A 17,314-nucleotide genomic window follows, 5' to 3' on the forward strand; every position below is an offset into this window, starting at 1 on the left:
TTATCATAATTATTATTATTATTATTATTATTGTTATCATAATTATTATTATTATTATTATTATCATTATTATTATTATTTGCAGGTTGAGTTTCGTTGTTTTGCTTTGTCGCCCCTGTTCCATGCGCGCGCCGCTCTTTAAATATAGTTGGCACGTGCTCACAGAAATTGAGGTTACATCCTGGTAATCTCGAGACAGGAAGTAAAAAGAAAACACAAGGAGACTGAAGGGGCGGTCCAAGAGTTTAACTGAAACAACTCTGTAGTGTTTGAATAAAACATCAAATAACTTCAGGCGGTGACAGTTTAAGACAAACAAATTGTTTAAATACCTTTTAGGTGCATTGTGGTCTTTCCGGTCGGGATAATCGACGGGTTAGACGCTGTTAGGCGATGTTCATCCATTAATGGGAATTTTCACGAATCTTACCTTTAATTTAACTTTAATTCGTCTGAGTGCAATAAGACACAACAACAAGGTGAGTACAGCTGCAGCTAAATAAAAACACACTTTTAAATAACAGGTAGCGATAAAATGTTTCACATGATGATGTTGTATTTCAGATAATCATGGCAAGACGGCTTCATGCAAGCAGAACAGAAGGAGTGGACAAAAACGTTTGGTGAGAAACTACAGGACACAAGAGTCTGAACCTGTTATATTTAAGACTGCATGCTAAAACCAAGAAATATACAAATTATGAATAAAAATACGTTCGAGAAAATTTAACATTTTTTTTGTAATGATTAAAAAAAATTTAATTAGTGTAATAATTAGATAATTCGTTGTTATCCAAATCTTTATTATTAATATTATTATTATTCTACTTCTGTACGTTTTTTGGCCCTTTTCAACTCTCCAACAGTTTTTTTTTTTTTTTACAGTCTATGCTTCCACCATTCAACTATCATACTATCCGCCTTCTTCGGGACATGATGACTTTTCACTTTTCTACTACTTTTACTTTTTAAGTTATTCCACTTTTTCCACATTCAAATGAATGGGAACATTTTTCCACTTTTCCACTTTTTTCTCAGCCGTATAACTTTGGCTGTGTTCCATTCATTTTTGCTTTAAGACATTCACATACTTGTCCTCTCTCACACATTTGAGTTTTCAGGACAAACGGAGCAAAGGTTTTTACACTGTGAGCTTCAAAGCAGCAGGTGGTCCAGATAAATGTCCATCTGGGGTAACGGTAAACTTCCTACAAACTTCCCTGACCAAACTTCTAGGGACTAACTTTTTAGATCGCTGTGGTTTCCACATTTCTTGGATCCCAGACATGAAAATCACATCAACGCGTTCGGCCATTTGTCCTCTTGCTCACAAAATCATCATTTAGTCACCAACTCTTAATTTAAGCCCTTGAAATGAGCACTCAATAGGGAGACGCTTTCCCGTTTTTCTCATTGTCTGACTGCATTTAAGCAGTCTTAATGCAGTATCTTCTTGTTCTACCACTTCTACTACTGTTTCTTCATCTACTACTGCTTCTTCATCTTCTACTGCTTTCTTCTTCTTCTACTACTCCTTTTAATTCTTCTACTTCTTATTCTTCTGATTTTACTACTTTTTCTTCTACTACTACTCTTCTTTTACTTTTTCCTCTTTCTTCATCTTCTACTATTCCTTCAGCTGTTTCTGCTGATTCTTCTTAATTCAGCAGTGTTTTGCAAAACATTTCAGCGATCAGCATTCCCCGCAGGTAAATGCAAATTGTCTAGTTATAATTGGAAACCACATCAGTGTCACAACAGAATGTTCAAAAAGAGAAAATTACAAAAAAAAAAAAAAAAACAGTCAGGTCTTGATAAATAAAAGTAATCAGAAGATATAATTTTGTGTAGTGATACATGTCATCATTTAGAGTTTTTGTCCTCTGTTTTCTCTTCTCAAACATCAAACATATGGTAGTTTAAGGACAGTATGAATGCCAACAAAAATCATAATACACTTTGGACTTTCTAGTTATGCTTTCAAGAAAGAAAAATAGAGAAAAATGTTTTGGCATTATTTTTTTACTTTAGCAATGGCAGGCATGGATACTTGAAAATGTGGGCAAATAAAGACAAACTCTCTGCATGTCAAGACAGTTGTGCTACCCTTTAAGAGCGACTGTGATGACCATATTTTCCCCAAGGAATCACTAAGGTTTATCTGATTCTGCCAAAAAAATAAATAATTATGGCTATTCATTTATTTATCTATAATTTGTGTGGACAGACGTATCATTTTACCTTAAAGACTTCGAAATGAAACTTCAAGTTTTCAAGAGCCTTACGATTACCAGCTTTATGACTTCTTTACCGGTTTGAGAGAGGAACATTTCACCTACGGTGTCCAATATAGAACGTTTTAACGCAAGGCCAGTTTATTTTCTCACATGTTTCGGTAACAAGGCACTTCAAAGTGCTTCAACTAGAGAAGAACCTTTTCTCTGTATCTTTGAACCAATTTAGTACAGACATTCCTATTCAAAAGTAAACCTAACTTTATTTTTTCAAACGGATAATTTCATTAACCAACACACGTCAATATTATACATTTTCAACAAGTCTCGTCTGAACCTGCATCTGCTCTGCTCTGATGTCCTGCTCCATGTACTGCAGACAGCGCTGAGAGTATTGTGAGCATTGGCATAAGAGTCGCTCTGCTGGACAAACTGCATAATGAAACGATTTCTAAATCACTGAAAGCATTCTGAGTGCATTACAATGATATTAATTCTGTTATACTGTAGACCTAGAGGCTGATATAGATGTATCCTTTGAAGGCCCATATCTGATTATACTGACATCTCATCAGTGCTTTAGTTATTTCATCAGGAGTATTCATTTTAGTTCAATATGTGTTCTCTAATCACTTCCTACATCAATTAAACTCAACTCTTAAATTAGGGGAGACTACACAAATGTCACCACATACCTGATTTTAGTCTTGATTGATTTGGTAAAAGTAGTTTAAGGTCTGAACTGTTTTTCACCAACAGGGTTGAATTCACGAAGCTGGCAGCCGACTACAAAGCAGTGAACCTGGGTCAGGGGTTTCCTGACTTCTCCCCTCCAAAGTTTGTGCAGGAGGCGTTCTGCAGCGCTGTGAGTGGAGGACCCCTGATGCACCAGTACACCCGAGCGTTTGTAAGTGTGGTTTTTCTGTCTTCTCTTGTATTCATTGAGCTGATGTTTTAAGAACAACTGGATGCAGATCGAACAGCTAGATTTACTTCACGTTTTTTTGTGTTTTTTTTGGTTGTTTCTTTCCCAAGGGTCACCCACCTCTTGTAAAAAACATGGCTAAATTCTTCAGTAGGGTTGTGGGACATGAGATTGATCCGTTTGAGGATATCCTGGTCACAGTTGGAGCGTATCAGGCTCTCTTCAGTGCATTTCAAGCTCTCATTGATGAAGGAGATGAGGTATGTACAAAATGAGCCGAAGTGTAGCGATAATTAGGAAAATGAGTAATAAACATAAATACTGTAAAATTGAATTCTTTTGTCTTTCAGGTCATAATTGTCGAGCCGTTCTTCGACTGCTACCAGCCGATGGTGAAGATGGCGGGAGGGAAGGCAGTGTATGTTCCTTTAAGGCCGGTCAGTGGTAAACACAGTTTACAAAATGATTCCACAGCATATTTCAACAACTTCCACTTTTTCTTGTGTAATGGTACGTAAATTAGCAAGCTATTTAAAAAAAACAACAACAACAACTGGTACTTACAGAAAGTTGAGAGCGGTGCCGTCCTGACAAGTGGAGACTGGGTTCTCTCTCCTGAGGAGCTGTCCAGTAAAATCACTCCTCGCACGAAAGCCATCGTTATCAACACTCCCAACAACCCGTTAGGCAAAGTAAGATATGTACCAGTGGTGTGTCTCTTTAAAGTTATCATCTGTGTATAAATAGATGTTAACTATCTGTGTCTGTTACAGGTTTATAAGACTGAGGAGCTCCAGATGATCGCTGATCTGTGCATCAAACATGACATGCTGTGCATCAGTGATGAGGTGTACGAGTGGCTGACTTATGATGGAGCAAAGCATGTGAAGATTGGTGAGACACAGCCTGTACAATACACAAGAAGCTACATTATTATTATTAGCATATCAATCATATCAATATTTTGGCAGCAAGCCTGCCTGGGATGTGGGAGCGAACCATCACCATCGGCAGTGGTGGAAAGACCTTCAGTGCTACTGGCTGGAAGGTAAATACACAGATTGTTAAAGAATTCAAATATTAAGAACCTTTTTTTTTTTTCCACCACACGTTGTTTTAATGACCTGTTGTTGTCTCGTCAGGTTGGCTGGGCCATCAGCTCTGGACATATCATTAAACACATGAAAATCATTCATCAGAACACCGTTTACCACTGTGCCACAGCTGCTCAGGTAATGACTCATGAAGCATCGGAATTCACCCGCAGGAACAAAACATAGTTTCTGTAGCTTCTCAAAGAAGATGCTCCCACATTCTGTAACAAACATGATTCCTCCTTTTGCTAATTTGTTGGTTTTCAAAAATAGAAAAGCCTAGAAATTAACAAACTTGGATGCTAACTGTCTCCATTATTTCTATATAGTTTGATGGTATGACTGTTGACACTGAACTGAAACAGAAACTTAATGAAGAATCTGCCCACAGCTTGTCTAAAAGGTTTTTTCTGTATGGAAAATGTTGTATTCGAAATGGACCACCTCGGGCGCTGGTAGCCTAGCGGTTAGTGTGCGCGCCCCATGTACGGAGGCTGAAGTCCTCAAAGCAGGCAGCCCAGGTTGGAATCCGACCTGTGGCTTCTCCATGCATGTCATTCCCCACTCTCTCTCTCTCTCATCCCTGATTTCTGACTCTATCCACTGTCCTATCTCTAATTAAAGGCATAAAAAGCCCAGAATAAATATTAAAAAAAGAAAAGTAATGGACCACCTTAATGTTATTTGGCCCTTTGGCTGTCACCATCCATTGTTTTGTTTTGTTTTTCTATCCAGAACTGACTGTATTTAGAAAGTGGGTGGAAGATGTTGGGAGTTTAGTAACTTGATGTGACCCCAAAACTGTAAGTCACAGTGGCCAGACTGCAAACTCTGCATTACTAACAAAATGAATTCCCCATTGTTGTCTTGAATAAGCTACAAGGAGTAAAATCCATTTCTTTAGCAAGCTGCACACAATATCATTTCTGTCGTAAATATAGATAGAGGTTCAGTATCGGGGTCTGTGGGGTATGACTCACTTTTGGAGCCACCATTTTAGGAACTGCAGTTTTGTGATTTTTTTCTTTTTTGCCAGCTGCTTTTGAAAGTCATGGTGACCTTTTGATTATTACAAAACTTCAACATCATGAAATGAACATGTTTTTCTCTCTCTCTCTCTTTCTCTTATCCACGTCTGCCTTCATCAGGAGGCAGTAGCTCAGGGGTTTGAGAGAGAGTATGAGGTGTTTGGTACTCCAGAGAGCTACTTCAAACAGCTGCCTGCGATGCTGCAACACAAGAGAAACAAGCTGGCCTCATGTCTGCAGAGTGTGGGTCTGCAGCCCATCATGCCTGAGGGAGGATACTTTATGATCGCAGACATCTCCTCTGTCAGTAAGTAGAGTGCAGATGTGTATAAATAATCGTCGATAAGAGCCGCCTTACTGACATTGACTCATCGGCTCCTTTTTTTTCGACAGACGTGGACTTAAATGACGAGAGCACAGGGGAGGAACTCTATGACTTCAGATTTGTTAAATGGCTGACTAAAGAGAAGGTAAAAATGCAGTTCTTTTATCTGATTTAATTGCATGAATACACAAATGAATTTCTTGAAAAAAATAACAAACTTGCTTTATAAATTGGCTTTTTTTTTTTTTCCTGCAGGGTTTAGCAACCATCCCCGTCTCTGCATTTTACAGTCCAGAGCACGGCAAGGAGTTTGACAAGTACATCAGATTCTGTTTTGTGAAGGTAAATTCTACTTAGAAAGCTAAAATAAATCACAACATGTCACCCTTTGACAGTCCTTCTCACACTCTGACCCCTCTGTGTCTCGCAGGAGGACTCCACTCTGGATGCAGCAGCAGACATCTTGAAAAAATGGAGTCAGGGGTAGTGGAAATAAACTGTGAAGAAGTGTTAACCGTCCATAAAGTTTTCAACATCCTGCTCAAGCTGTCACTGGTCCCGTCCTCAGAAAAGAAAGAGCCATATTTAATGTTTCCCTGTGAAAAATATGAGAACACGACGTCCACTTTCAGTTTGTCCATACAGCAAAACACTGTGAAAATCCTTGTGCAATGATTTAAAAGATATTTTAAATAACAAATAATAATCAAATGGATGTATTTAACTTTGTGACCTAAATCATGTTCTACTCCTGAGATATTTTTCCTGAAACAAAGTAGTATAAATTTATTAAAGATTTTAAGAACTCGACATGCCGTCTCTTTTCAATGTGAGTTTTTTTTTTCCTGTCTTACAACCTCGATTGGCAAAGTGTCTAGCTCATGCCATGTGAAGAATCTACTGTAATATACATCTAACGCTTCCTGAGTCTCGAGTCCAAGACAGATTTCCCCAAGGGGACAATCAAGTGTATCGTATCGTAACTTTAAAATGAGCATGTTTGTGCAGAGGAAAAAAGTAAAAAGTTTCTTTCAGGTCAGATTCAGTGGCTGGTTCAGATGAGGTTTTTTTTTTATATGTATTTTGGGGGTTTTTGGGCTTTTATTTTGGAGACAGAATAATGAGTAGAGTCAGAAACCTGGGAGAGAGAGAGAGAGAGTGGGGAACGACATGCGAGAAAGAAAGAAAACAGGCCATCGAGTAGCATCCTTTGTAAGGGAACGACTACTCTTTTTACGAGAGTCGACCTATCTCATCTCAAACTGAAACTCTACCTGCTGAAGAGTCCCACCTGCTTTCCACCTGTAGTCTTTGTCTTTAGAGGAGCCATTTAGATAACACTGTGTGACCTCTCTTGTCTAACGAAGTAGGGGTTTAATACCCTTTTGTCCATCAATAACAGTGTTGCAGAAAGTTTCATGTCTTCCAGCTATAGCTATATAGCTACCAGCTATAAAGAGTCCAACAAGATTCCTCACTGGTGTGCACATTACAAACCAGCCTTTCTTTGTCTTATGCTTCATGCTCAGAGCATTCAAAGTGTGACAGTGCTGTAAGAGACTTTTGTTGCATTGCTCTTTGTCATGGTTGAATTGCACCATTATACCATGACAACAGTAAAGGTAGTTTATTCTTTAAGCGTCATTTGTAATCCTCTGATTTTTAAATCTCTAAATACAAATCTGTGTTTGAGTTTGATCCTCTTTGCTCTTTTTTCGCATATAGATCTCAGGTCTCTTATTCTCATTCGATGGAGAAATGTTATTGAAGGGAAAGGAAAGTGCAGCCATAAAGTTACAGAAGGTTGAAAGTTCGAGGGAAGGAGTGGTGGAGAAGTGCAGCTGGATGTTCCTGCAGATTGGACTGTAGTTTTGTCAGAGTTCAGTAAGAAACAACCAACAGGTAAGACAAGCAGCGGTGCAGAACTACATCCACACTAATGTCATATTTGCTCATTTTATGGATAACTTCAAGTGTTCTTGTATTTTCAGGTAATCATGTCAGGACGGCTTCATGCACACCGAACAGACGGTGTGGATAAAAATGTTTGGTAAGAGATAATGACAGGTGGACATTTGACACCTGAGCTGTGCGGGAGTTTATTGGCTGATGACAGAAAAGTTCAGTCTTCAGTCAGTGTGTCAGCAAACAGCTCACTGCAGGGGAACATTACCTCATTCCGGATTTTTAAAAAAGTCTCCCTTTAGAAGCAGTGTATGTGTTCATCACAGACTTTTGGGTTGTGGTACCCCGAGTGAAGTCTGTCAGGAAACTCTCTTGTGCAATCACGCAATATATAGACTTAGACTTAGACTTAGACTTAGACTTTCTTTACTGTCATTCAAACTTGTACTTTACAGTGCAGATAAGAACGAAATTTCGTTGCATTTGGCTCGTTGTAGTGCAGGATAAGAACAGCAGCATGTATTTACATATAAAAATAAAAATAAGGTGCAGATATAAATAGATATAAAAAGAAAAACTATGAGTAAGAATACTATACAGATAAATATATTGCACGTTATATGTATTTTACAGTCCAGTGAGGTAGTCCTGTGTGGGGGTTTGAGGGGTAATGGAGGGATTATTTTTTTGTGTTCAAAAGTCTTATGGCCTGTGGGAAGAAGCTGTTACAGAACCTGGAAGTTCTGCTTCGGAGGCTGCGGAACCTCTTTCCAGAGTCCAGCAGCGAAAACAGTCCTTGGTGGGGGTGGGAGGTGTCTCTGCTGATTTTCTGAGCCCTGGTCAGACAGCGGATCTTTGCGATCTAGTGTTTTTCTCCTTTAAAAACCAATCATCTTCTTACACTAGGATTCTGTTTTTATTTATTTGTGATGTGCTTAAACACTGTGTACTCCACAGAATAGTACAGATTTTTATAATATTAGCAGAACTGCAGTGTCTGAACTGTTTTTCAACCAACAGGGTTGAATTCACGAAGCTGGCAGCCGACTACAAAGCAGTGAACCTGGGTCAGGGGTTTCCTGACTTCTCCCCTCCAAAGTTTGTGCAGGAGGCGTTCTGCAGCGCTGTGAGTGGAGGACCCCTGATGCACCAGTACACCCGAGTGTTTGTAAGTGAAGTCCTGTGATTCTGATTGGATTCAGTATTTTTTTCTGGTATTAAAAGTACTAATGGATTCCCAACAATATTCAAGACCTGAATTTCTTCCCTCAGGGCCACCCCTCCCTTGTGAAATCTCTGGCTAAATTCTTCAGCAGGGTTGTGGGACGTGAGATTGATCCCTTTGAGGACGTCCTGGTCACAGTCGGAGCGTATCAGGCTCTCTTCTGTGCGTTTCAAGCTCTAGTGGATAAAGGAGATGAGGTCTGTAAACCAACCCAAAATTGGTAGAAATGATGGATCCAACTGTTATTATAAATCTTTGAAAAGCTTTACAATTTAAAATCAAAGGATTTGTATTGAACCATAATGTTTTTGTAAGTATAGGGACAAAAAAGTCTAAACATTTTGTCACACTTTGTCCAATCAGCATTCTGCATTTATATGTTGAATAACCACATTTAATGCAACGTTTGTAACACTCAAGAATTTTTTTTTTTTTTTTATAAGGTTTTTATAAACAGATTTAAGGAATTTTAAATTGTTAAGCTTATTGATATTGTTGTAAATAATTTTAACTCTGTATATGGTATACGCACTGTACTTTGATGCTATTCTTTAGACCAATAGCAATGAATAAAAACAGGTTTGATCATATACAAAATGTCTTTATTGTAATATAAAGACGAGTTATATTTTTGGGAAAATGCTTTACGGGGTCACGACACTACTGGCTACAGTGTAATCCTTTAGGACAACTTCAGAGGAGCGTGTTTCCACCTAACACACAGTTACTGTAACAACCTGAGCCTGTCAATGGGAGAAAAGAATCACTTTTAGAGGACATAACTTGTTCACCTTTGGCACAAAGGATTACATTGTAGTAGTTTACAGCTGTGTTGTGGCTGCTGGTTGTCCTAATCTACTGGAGCTAACAAGTTTGAACCTAGTCCTTTACACTCTGAAACATGTTTATGTAGGACCCAGGATGAAAAATGATGTTATTCACCTTTAACGGGAAGGCGATTCAAAGTATATGCTATGCTACCAAACACAACAAAAGTGATTGGCGTTTGTCTTTCAGGTCATAATTGTCGAGCCGTTCTTCGACTGCTACCAGCCGATGGTGAAGATGGCGGGAGGGAAGGCAGTGTATGTTCCTTTAAGGCCGGTCAGTGGTAAACACAGTTTACAAAATGATTCCACAGCATATTTCAACAACTTCCACTTTTTCTTGTGTAATGGTTTGTAAATTAGCAAGCTATTTTAAAAAAAAACAACAACAACAACTGGTACTTACAGAAAGTTGAGAGCGGTGCCGTCCTGACAAGTGGAGACTGGGTTCTCTCTCCTGAGGAGCTGTCCAGTAAAATCACTCCTCGCACGAAAGCCATCGTTATCAACACTCCCAACAACCCGTTAGGCAAAGTAAGATATGTACCAGTGGTGTGTCTCTTTAAAGTTATCATCTGTGTATAAATAGATGTTAACTATCTGTGTCTGTTACAGGTTTATAAGACTGAGGAGCTCCAGATGATCGCTGATCTGTGCATCAAACATGACATGCTGTGCATCAGTGATGAGGTGTACGAGTGGCTGACTTATGATGGAGCAAAGCATGTGAAGATTGGTGAGACACAGCCTGTACAATACATAAAAAACTATAGCTGTGTTATAGATTAACAATATAAATGTATAATCAGCTAGCCTTCCTGGGATGTGGGAGCGAACCATCACCATTGGCAGTGCAGGAAAGACCTTCAGTGCTACTGGCTGGAAGGTAAAAGCACAATCTTTGTTTTTGTTTTTTTTGAAGAGCTCCAATAATGTGCTTCTCTCTTCTACACATGCTGATTCTCAACTCAGCTTTATTTATATAGCACCTTTCATATAAAAACATGATAAAAACATGCAGCCCAAAGTCATTCACAAACGGACAGACATAAAGAAAAGAACACAAATTTAAAAACAAAAGGAATTCATTTCTTATTTCCAGGTCGGCTGGGCTATGGGTTCTGGAAATGTCATCAAACATCTGAAAGCCGCCCATCAGATGTCTGTGTTCGATTGTGCAACCGCTGCTCAGGTACACAAATCTGATGCATACATCGTGATTTTCACATGAGTTCCATGCTTGAACCGCTTTAGTCCTGCATGTCTCCTTTTTGGTTTTTTCATCAGGAGGCAGTAGCTCAGGGGTTTGAGAGAGAGTATGAGGTGTTTGGTACTCCAGAGAGCTACTTCAAACAGCTGCCTGCGATGCTGCAACACAAGAGAAACAAGCTGGCCTCATGTCTGCAGAGTGTGGGTCTGCAGCCCATCATGCCTGAGGGAGGATACTTTATCATTGCAGACATCTCCTCTGTCAGTGAGTGGCACCAGCATTCATCTGTGTGAATGTCTTTGTGTTTCCAGTTGAGTCTTATCATCATTTCAAGACACAATGCACAATGAAAGCCATGTGAAAACACATAAAAACATGGACGATACATGTATTTTTTTGACAGAGGTGAATGACCAGAGCACTGAGGAGGAACCTTACGACTTCAGATTTGTTAAATGGATGATTAAAGAGAAGGTGAATATTAAAAGATTATGCAAAAACTTGATTAAAGTCCCAAATAGGACTCTAACACAAGTGCTGAATAATGTTTAGTGTATAATTGTGTAGCTTATTTCTGTTCTTCCGGCCTTTACGATATAATTTTGTGTTCTGCAGGGTTTAGCGACAATCCCCGTGTCTGCATTCTACAGCCCAGAGCATAGCAAGGAGTTCAACAAATACATCAGATTCTGTTTCGTCAAAGTAAGCTAAATTAAATTGCTAACATTGAATGAAATCTCAGTTTGATTCAGGACCTGTCTTTCAGTGCGTTGCTCTTTGTCAGTCCCTGAAACTCTCTCTCTTTGTCTAACAGGAGGACTCCACTCTGGACGCAGCCCAGGACATCTTGAGAAATTTTAGTTTGTAAAAAAAAAAAAAAAAAAGCATTGTAGGGTGTGCCTACATAGTCATGCATTTGCTGTCCATGTCTTAACACCATATTGTGCATATGAATACACCAAGACTTTATCAATAAAATATCTATGAATGGGTTTGAGCAATACTGTGTTTTTTTTTTTTTTTAGCACGAAATAGTATATGAATTTAAATATTTATCAAAAGGGTTTTAATTAAGCTTTCATCAAACAAGACTTAATGGGGAAATACATATCCGACTTTGCACTCTCATGTAAGCGCCACATGGCCCCATAAGGTTGCAATTATAACCTTTCTATGTTCTATATATTTTATTTTATATTTCATCAATAGATAATTGAATAACATTTTTGTCTTTGAATGGTTTCAGTTATTAAAAATAGATTTTCAATCAATGAATACTACGAAAGTTATTTAGTTTGCAGTAATAAAACCTACCGAAAGGGGTCGCTAGGAAAACAGCTAGAAAAAAACAGCATCAAGAAAACCCCGAAGAAGAAGAACCCGGAAGTAAATAATATCACATGTGTGCGTAAAAATGTCCACCAATATTGCAGCAAAAAGACCCAGCGTTGAATCCGCTCAGGTACCAGTGCACCCTTTTTAAACACAACAAACCAAATGTCCTGTTTTATTTTTTTTTTAAAAGATGTCTTCTGTAATGTATTTTGTGATTTTTATAGACTGTAGAGAGGGTCGACTGGAAGAAAAGAAAATCAGAAAGTAAGTAAACAGCTAACACGTTAGCTCCATTAGGCTAACAACTCTCAGCTGCATCAGGTGTGATTGACACATGTGCCAAAAGTAACAAACAAATTATTATATATACAATAGCAATACAGATTAACTTTCTCACCTTCAACTTAAAGTCCTTCAGGTTAAATCTGATTTGATAAAAGACAACCCTAACCCTCTGATTGCCATCAAACAGACAGAATCAACAGTACATTTAACCTGCTCTACAGTGGTTGTGATTTTGGTAACTCTTCCCTACCAGTTAAAGAAACTCAGAAGCAGAGGAAAGAGGAGAAGCTGATCAAGCAGCTGGAGAAGCAGAAGGAGGTAGAGGCTGCAGAGGCTGACAAATCTGAACAGAGCCAAAACAGTAAAGGTAACCATATTGTAATATCATGGATTTCTATTAGGCTGTATACCCTTTTTGATTGTATATTGATGTGTCATCTGTGCATGTGTCTGTTAGGTCGGGCTTACACAGTCAGCGTGGCCTTGCCAGGCTCTGTGTTGGATAACGCTCAGTCTACTGAACTTCGCACATACTTGGCAGGACAGATCGCCCGAGCCTGCGTCGTGTTCTGTGTCGACGAGATCGTTGTGTTCGATGAACAAGGAGAAGATGTCAAGTGAGTTCATTTAAGAGCTACATTGTTCCAGTAAGTTGCCCTTTAAAACCTCTGAAACTAACTTCTTCTTCTTTGTCCTGCAGGAGCGTTGAAGGGGAATTTAAAGGTGTCGGGAAGAAGGGACAGGCTTGTATTCAGCTCGCCAGAATACTTCAGTATCTGGAATGTCCCCAGTAAGAAGAAAAGTACTTGACCATCAGACAAACCTGTGTCGGACCACTTAGTCAGATCGTTAAACTCAGTTTTTTTTTTTTCTCCACCAGGTATCTGCGCAAGTGGTTTTTTCCAAAGCATCAGGATTTACAGTATGCAGGTAGAAGTCCAAATTTTGCTTTTGAAATGTATCAAATTATGGCAGGTCGATGAGGAGTCTCATTGGACTAAATTGACGTGATTATGCCTTCCTTAAACGTTGGCTCATTTTCTGCAGCTTTTAAAAGTCTGGTGAATTGTCCAATAGCAGTTCTTGTTTGAAATGTATTCATGGATGTACAGACTGCTATTAACTTTAAGATTTGTGCAAGATTTATTTTTTATTTTTTCACTTTTTGGAACTTCAGGGGCTCCGTATTTATCCTAATCTCTAATCTACAAAACCATGTTCACTTTTCCAAAAGTCACCTGCATGATCCTAGCTGTAATGCTGTTGGAGCAACTTCCCATTAGTTGTATCTGGTATTAAAGAAAAAAAAGACAACACAGAATCTTACATGAAGTCCAAAGGGGACACTATTTCACAAGTTCATGTTTTTATTTTCCCTCCCAGGTTTGCTGAACCCTTTAGACTCCCCTCACCACATGAGGATAGATGATCAGTCAGAATACCGGGAAGGAATTGTCCTCGACAGGCCGACCAAACAAGGAAAAGGCTCGATGGTCAACTGTGGGATGAGAAAGGTGAGCATGTCTTAACAGGAGATAAAATGTAACTATATTCTGATGTGGTCACTAGAGTCAAAGATACTGGTGGTACTTAAATGGAAACACAGACTATAGTACTGCAGGCAGCCAAGCAAGGTTAACTTTATTTAATCTACCAAATACACTCAAGATGAATTGATTATAAAATGTCAAAAATATCCATTAAAATCTAGAATATAAGTGTACCGTCGTCATACAGTTTGTCTACAATCCAAATACTTTCAGTTTGCAGTCACTCAAGAAAAAGGGAACTAGAAATCAAATCCTCTTTAGGAGGCTGGAAAGAGTGAATTTCTTCACTTTAGCTTAAATATGATGCGTCGTCTCAGGTTTTCCAGATTATAAAACCTCGACTTGACTTTGATCATCTGCTCCCACAGGATGTTCGGATTGACAAACAGCTGCAGTCCGGACTTCGAGTCACAGTACAGCTCCATAAATCCCAGAATCCAGGTGAGTTTCTCTATCAGACGATCCGTCTGTGTGCGTTTGTTCTTCGATAAAAAGTTCTCAGACGCTTCAGGGACAGTGATCATCTTCGTCTTCCTTCCTCTGCAGAAAGCAAACTTTTTAAAGGTAAGGTGGTGGCTCCTCACCTGCCGAGGACTGAAGGGGGTCTCTACTGGGGCTACAGTGTCCGTCTGGCGTCTTGTCTCAGTAAGTCATCATTTAACACTTTACAACTATCACTTTGCCCCGCTGTGACTGCTGGAATGTAAAAACTGTGGGTTTGTTAATGCAGGTGCAGTTTTCTCAGAAAGTCCATATAAAGAAGGATACGACATGACTATAGGAACATCAGAGAGAGGCAGCAACATGGACCAAACAAAGATGGCACCATTCAAGTAAGTTCAGAATAAGATGGGAGGGCAAGTCGGGAAAGGAATGTATTTTTAACCATTCTTGTCCAGAATGAAATCTCCTAACAGCCATTGAGGCTTTACTGGATTCCTGGTGCATGGGGTTGGAAGCGACCTGGTTTCTGTTTGAAGTCCAATCAGTGTTGTCCACTCACATTTCAACCAGCATTGGCTCTATGCAGGAAAAACCATCCAAGTAGGAGAGCAAATGAGGGAGTAAACATCAGCCATAATGCAATATGGGTAACTATCAGCGGTCCCCTGATGACGACTCAGCTTTAATTGACCCCCATAAACAGAAATCGGTATGCAAGTTCAGTTAATACGCCATTAAGATGTAGGTCCAATTCCAAATCCATCCTCCATTTTCAAGTTGCTTGTTGGACTGGAAACAGTACAGAGCTCAAAAATGGAAGTCCTGTCCAGAAGGCCTTTATTACTAAACACTGGATACACTGGAACCCCCAAAAAGTAGGCTGCTCACAGAGGGTATGACATCGTCAGGCTATAGCTAGTGGGTTCTAAGATTGACCAGTCCAGAAAGACATTCAAGTCCTCTTCAGAATGAATTTAAATAACTTTTATTAACTCATGAGCCCAATCAGAAGTGAATTTAGGTGTTGTATTTATAACCAAATACCTGCAAAGCTAATGCCAGGGTCACTGACCTCAGCTGTACTTTTGATGTAATCATAATAATATAATACAATAATATCCAGTGACTGTTGGTATCGGCTACTTTTGTCCCAGATATGTGTCACTATCACTTGAATTATTCACCAGTCATAAAGCATTTAATTTGAGTTTCATTGTATTACACTAGCAGTTCTCTGTCAACAGCAGAGGGCGCTATATGGATTACAACAACAGAGTGTCAAGTAGTGAGGCAGGTACATGCACAGTTACTTTCCAGTTCAGTGACCAACTTGTCCCCATTGTGTATCTTCTCCACACGTGTGTGATAACTGCATTTGAGGGATCAACACATATAAGATATGAGTTTGTGTGTCTATATTTATTTCTACAAAGATATCAGCCAATATATCGGTATCATATTTTTTTCTCTCCCTATTATTGATGTCGGTATCTGTTGGGCCTAATAATTTGCGAATCCTACACTCCAAACTTTGATGGTGAAAAAAGTTTGCTGAAAATCAGCACAATCAAATTGTCATTGGGAGAGTATTAATATGCTAACACTATCATGAAGCTCTCACTGTGCCCAGGAACAGTCTCACAGAGCTACAGCTGTAAACTCACAGTCTTGATACTTCACTTTCTTTTCTTTGTCATTAAATCTGACCCTTTTTTTTCCACCTTCAGGCACCTCCTGGTCGTTTTTGGAGGTCTTCAGGGATTGGAGGCAAGTTTAGATTCTGACCAGAACCTTGAGGTGAATGACCCCAGTGTGTTATTCGACCTTTATCTCAACACATGCCCAGGTCAGGGCAGCAGGACCATTCGCACAGAGGTGAGGGCCGATTAGAGGTTTTGTGACATATCTGTTTCATGCGTATATATGTCAAATCTCTTGTGTGGTGCGAAATGTAGTAACTCAGTTTTTTTCTCATTTCTTTTCTTTTCTACAGGAGGCCATCTTGGTTTCCATGGCAGGATTGAGACCCAAAATCACGGCTGCTTTTGCAGATGTTTCCAGTGGTTCAAAAAAATAAATTGGATTTGAAAACATCGCTCACCGCTTAAAAAGCTTTGACCTCAAACATCACATCCCCCATCATCGGAGGAACTTTGGTTTTCAAATTCCTCTTCTGTTTGTTTCATTTCAGTGTGTCAGTGTTTTTGAATTGTCCAGCAAATTGTACATATTTACAAAATAAACTCCACAGGCTTGAAGTGACTTGTATTTATCCAAAGCATATCCTTTGATTTTGATAGACGGTATACAGAGTGTTTCATGAACAACAGTTACCAGCACAATGTGGTTAACAAATGGCACTGAACTTCAGAGTAAGACTGTCAGAAACGCTAACATCAGATCTCTCAAAGTTCAGAGGAAGTGACACATTTTAGTAGAGAGAGTGGAGGCCACAGCTTCCTGCATTGGGTTGTAGATTCACCTTGTCTTCCTTTTGCAATGCATGCTGCATGCATCCTTACACCACTTTATATCAGTGTTTAATTTTCCCTTCACCCAGACAAGAAGGCAGGCACAGATTTAATAATAAATAATAAATGTGTCCTTGGGCAAGACACTTAACCCCGCATTGCTCCTGCTGCTTCAGTGGCGGTGTATGAATGGATTAGTGTTGTACTTACTGTCTGATGTACGTCGCTTTGGATAAAAGTGTTTAAGTGAATTGTAACATAACTGATATTTTTTGTAACGGTTTGATATACAACCCAGTTCAAATGAATTCACACAGTCATCGTAAAAACCCGACCTTCATGAAGCTTGTAAGGTTTTAGAATGTTGTGAAAGTCATGTTGAAGCCTGTAGTTTGACTTTTTATTGAACTAAATTGAGATTCATTCACTTGTGTTTCTCAGACTTCGTCCTCCCTC

General features: G+C 39.2%; 2 protein-coding genes across 2 annotated transcripts; both read left to right on the plus strand.

Moving 5' to 3' along the window:
* Positions 1-190: 190 nt before the first annotated feature.
* Positions 191-16,645, plus strand: LOC109984468 (kynurenine--oxoglutarate transaminase 1). The gene is made up of 25 exons (XM_020634642.3): positions 191-479; positions 565-623; positions 2,994-3,141; positions 3,270-3,419; positions 3,510-3,596; positions 3,726-3,851; positions 3,933-4,053; positions 4,131-4,207; positions 4,302-4,391; positions 5,402-5,588; positions 5,675-5,751; positions 5,862-5,948; positions 6,037-6,092; positions 12,181-12,235; positions 12,333-12,372; positions 12,647-12,760; positions 12,851-13,010; positions 13,094-13,183; positions 13,274-13,323; positions 13,777-13,907; positions 14,312-14,384; positions 14,490-14,588; positions 14,674-14,776; positions 16,115-16,262; positions 16,381-16,645. Exons 1-25 carry the CDS (start codon positions 408-410, stop codon positions 16,462-16,464), a joined length of 2,484 nt encoding a protein of 827 aa, XP_020490298.2. The 5' UTR covers positions 191-407; the 3' UTR covers positions 16,465-16,645.
* On the plus strand, positions 7,371-11,765 carry LOC109984478 (kynurenine--oxoglutarate transaminase 1). The gene is made up of 13 exons (XM_020634656.3): positions 7,371-7,508; positions 7,598-7,656; positions 8,532-8,679; positions 8,784-8,933; positions 9,754-9,840; positions 9,972-10,097; positions 10,179-10,299; positions 10,373-10,449; positions 10,666-10,755; positions 10,851-11,037; positions 11,177-11,247; positions 11,389-11,475; positions 11,588-11,765. The coding sequence occupies exons 2-13, from the start codon at positions 7,604-7,606 to the stop codon at positions 11,639-11,641; spliced, it is 1,251 nt and encodes a 416-aa protein (XP_020490312.2). The 5' UTR covers positions 7,371-7,508; positions 7,598-7,603; the 3' UTR covers positions 11,642-11,765.
* Positions 16,646-17,314: the final 669 nt, after the last annotated feature.

Source organism: Labrus bergylta, chromosome 17, assembly GCF_963930695.1.
Source record: "Labrus bergylta chromosome 17, fLabBer1.1, whole genome shotgun sequence".
Lineage (NCBI taxonomy): Eukaryota > Metazoa > Chordata > Actinopteri > Labriformes > Labridae > Labrus > Labrus bergylta.

What these genes read in the sequence shown, in the direction of transcription:
- LOC109984468 (XM_020634642.3), top strand. Translation starts at nt 408, where the DNA reads ATGGGAATTTTCACGAATCTTACCTTTAATTTAACTTTAATTCGTCTG. An exon ending in TGTATGTTCCTTTAAGGCCG is followed by an intron (nt 3,597 to 3,725) that starts GTCAGTGGTAAA and finishes TGGTACTTACAG; the next exon opens with AAAGTTGAGAGCGGTGCCGT. An exon ending in AAAAAATGGAGTCAGGGGTA is followed by an intron (nt 6,093 to 12,180) that starts GTGGAAATAAAC and finishes ATCACATGTGTG; the next exon opens with CGTAAAAATGTCCACCAATA.
- LOC109984478 (XM_020634656.3), top strand. Translation starts at nt 7,604, where the DNA reads ATGTCAGGACGGCTTCATGCACACCGAACAGACGGTGTGGATAAAAAT. An exon ending in ATTGTGCAACCGCTGCTCAG is followed by an intron (nt 10,756 to 10,850) that starts GTACACAAATCT and finishes TTTTTTCATCAG; the next exon opens with GAGGCAGTAGCTCAGGGGTT. An exon ending in AATGGATGATTAAAGAGAAG is followed by an intron (nt 11,248 to 11,388) that starts GTGAATATTAAA and finishes TGTGTTCTGCAG; the next exon opens with GGTTTAGCGACAATCCCCGT.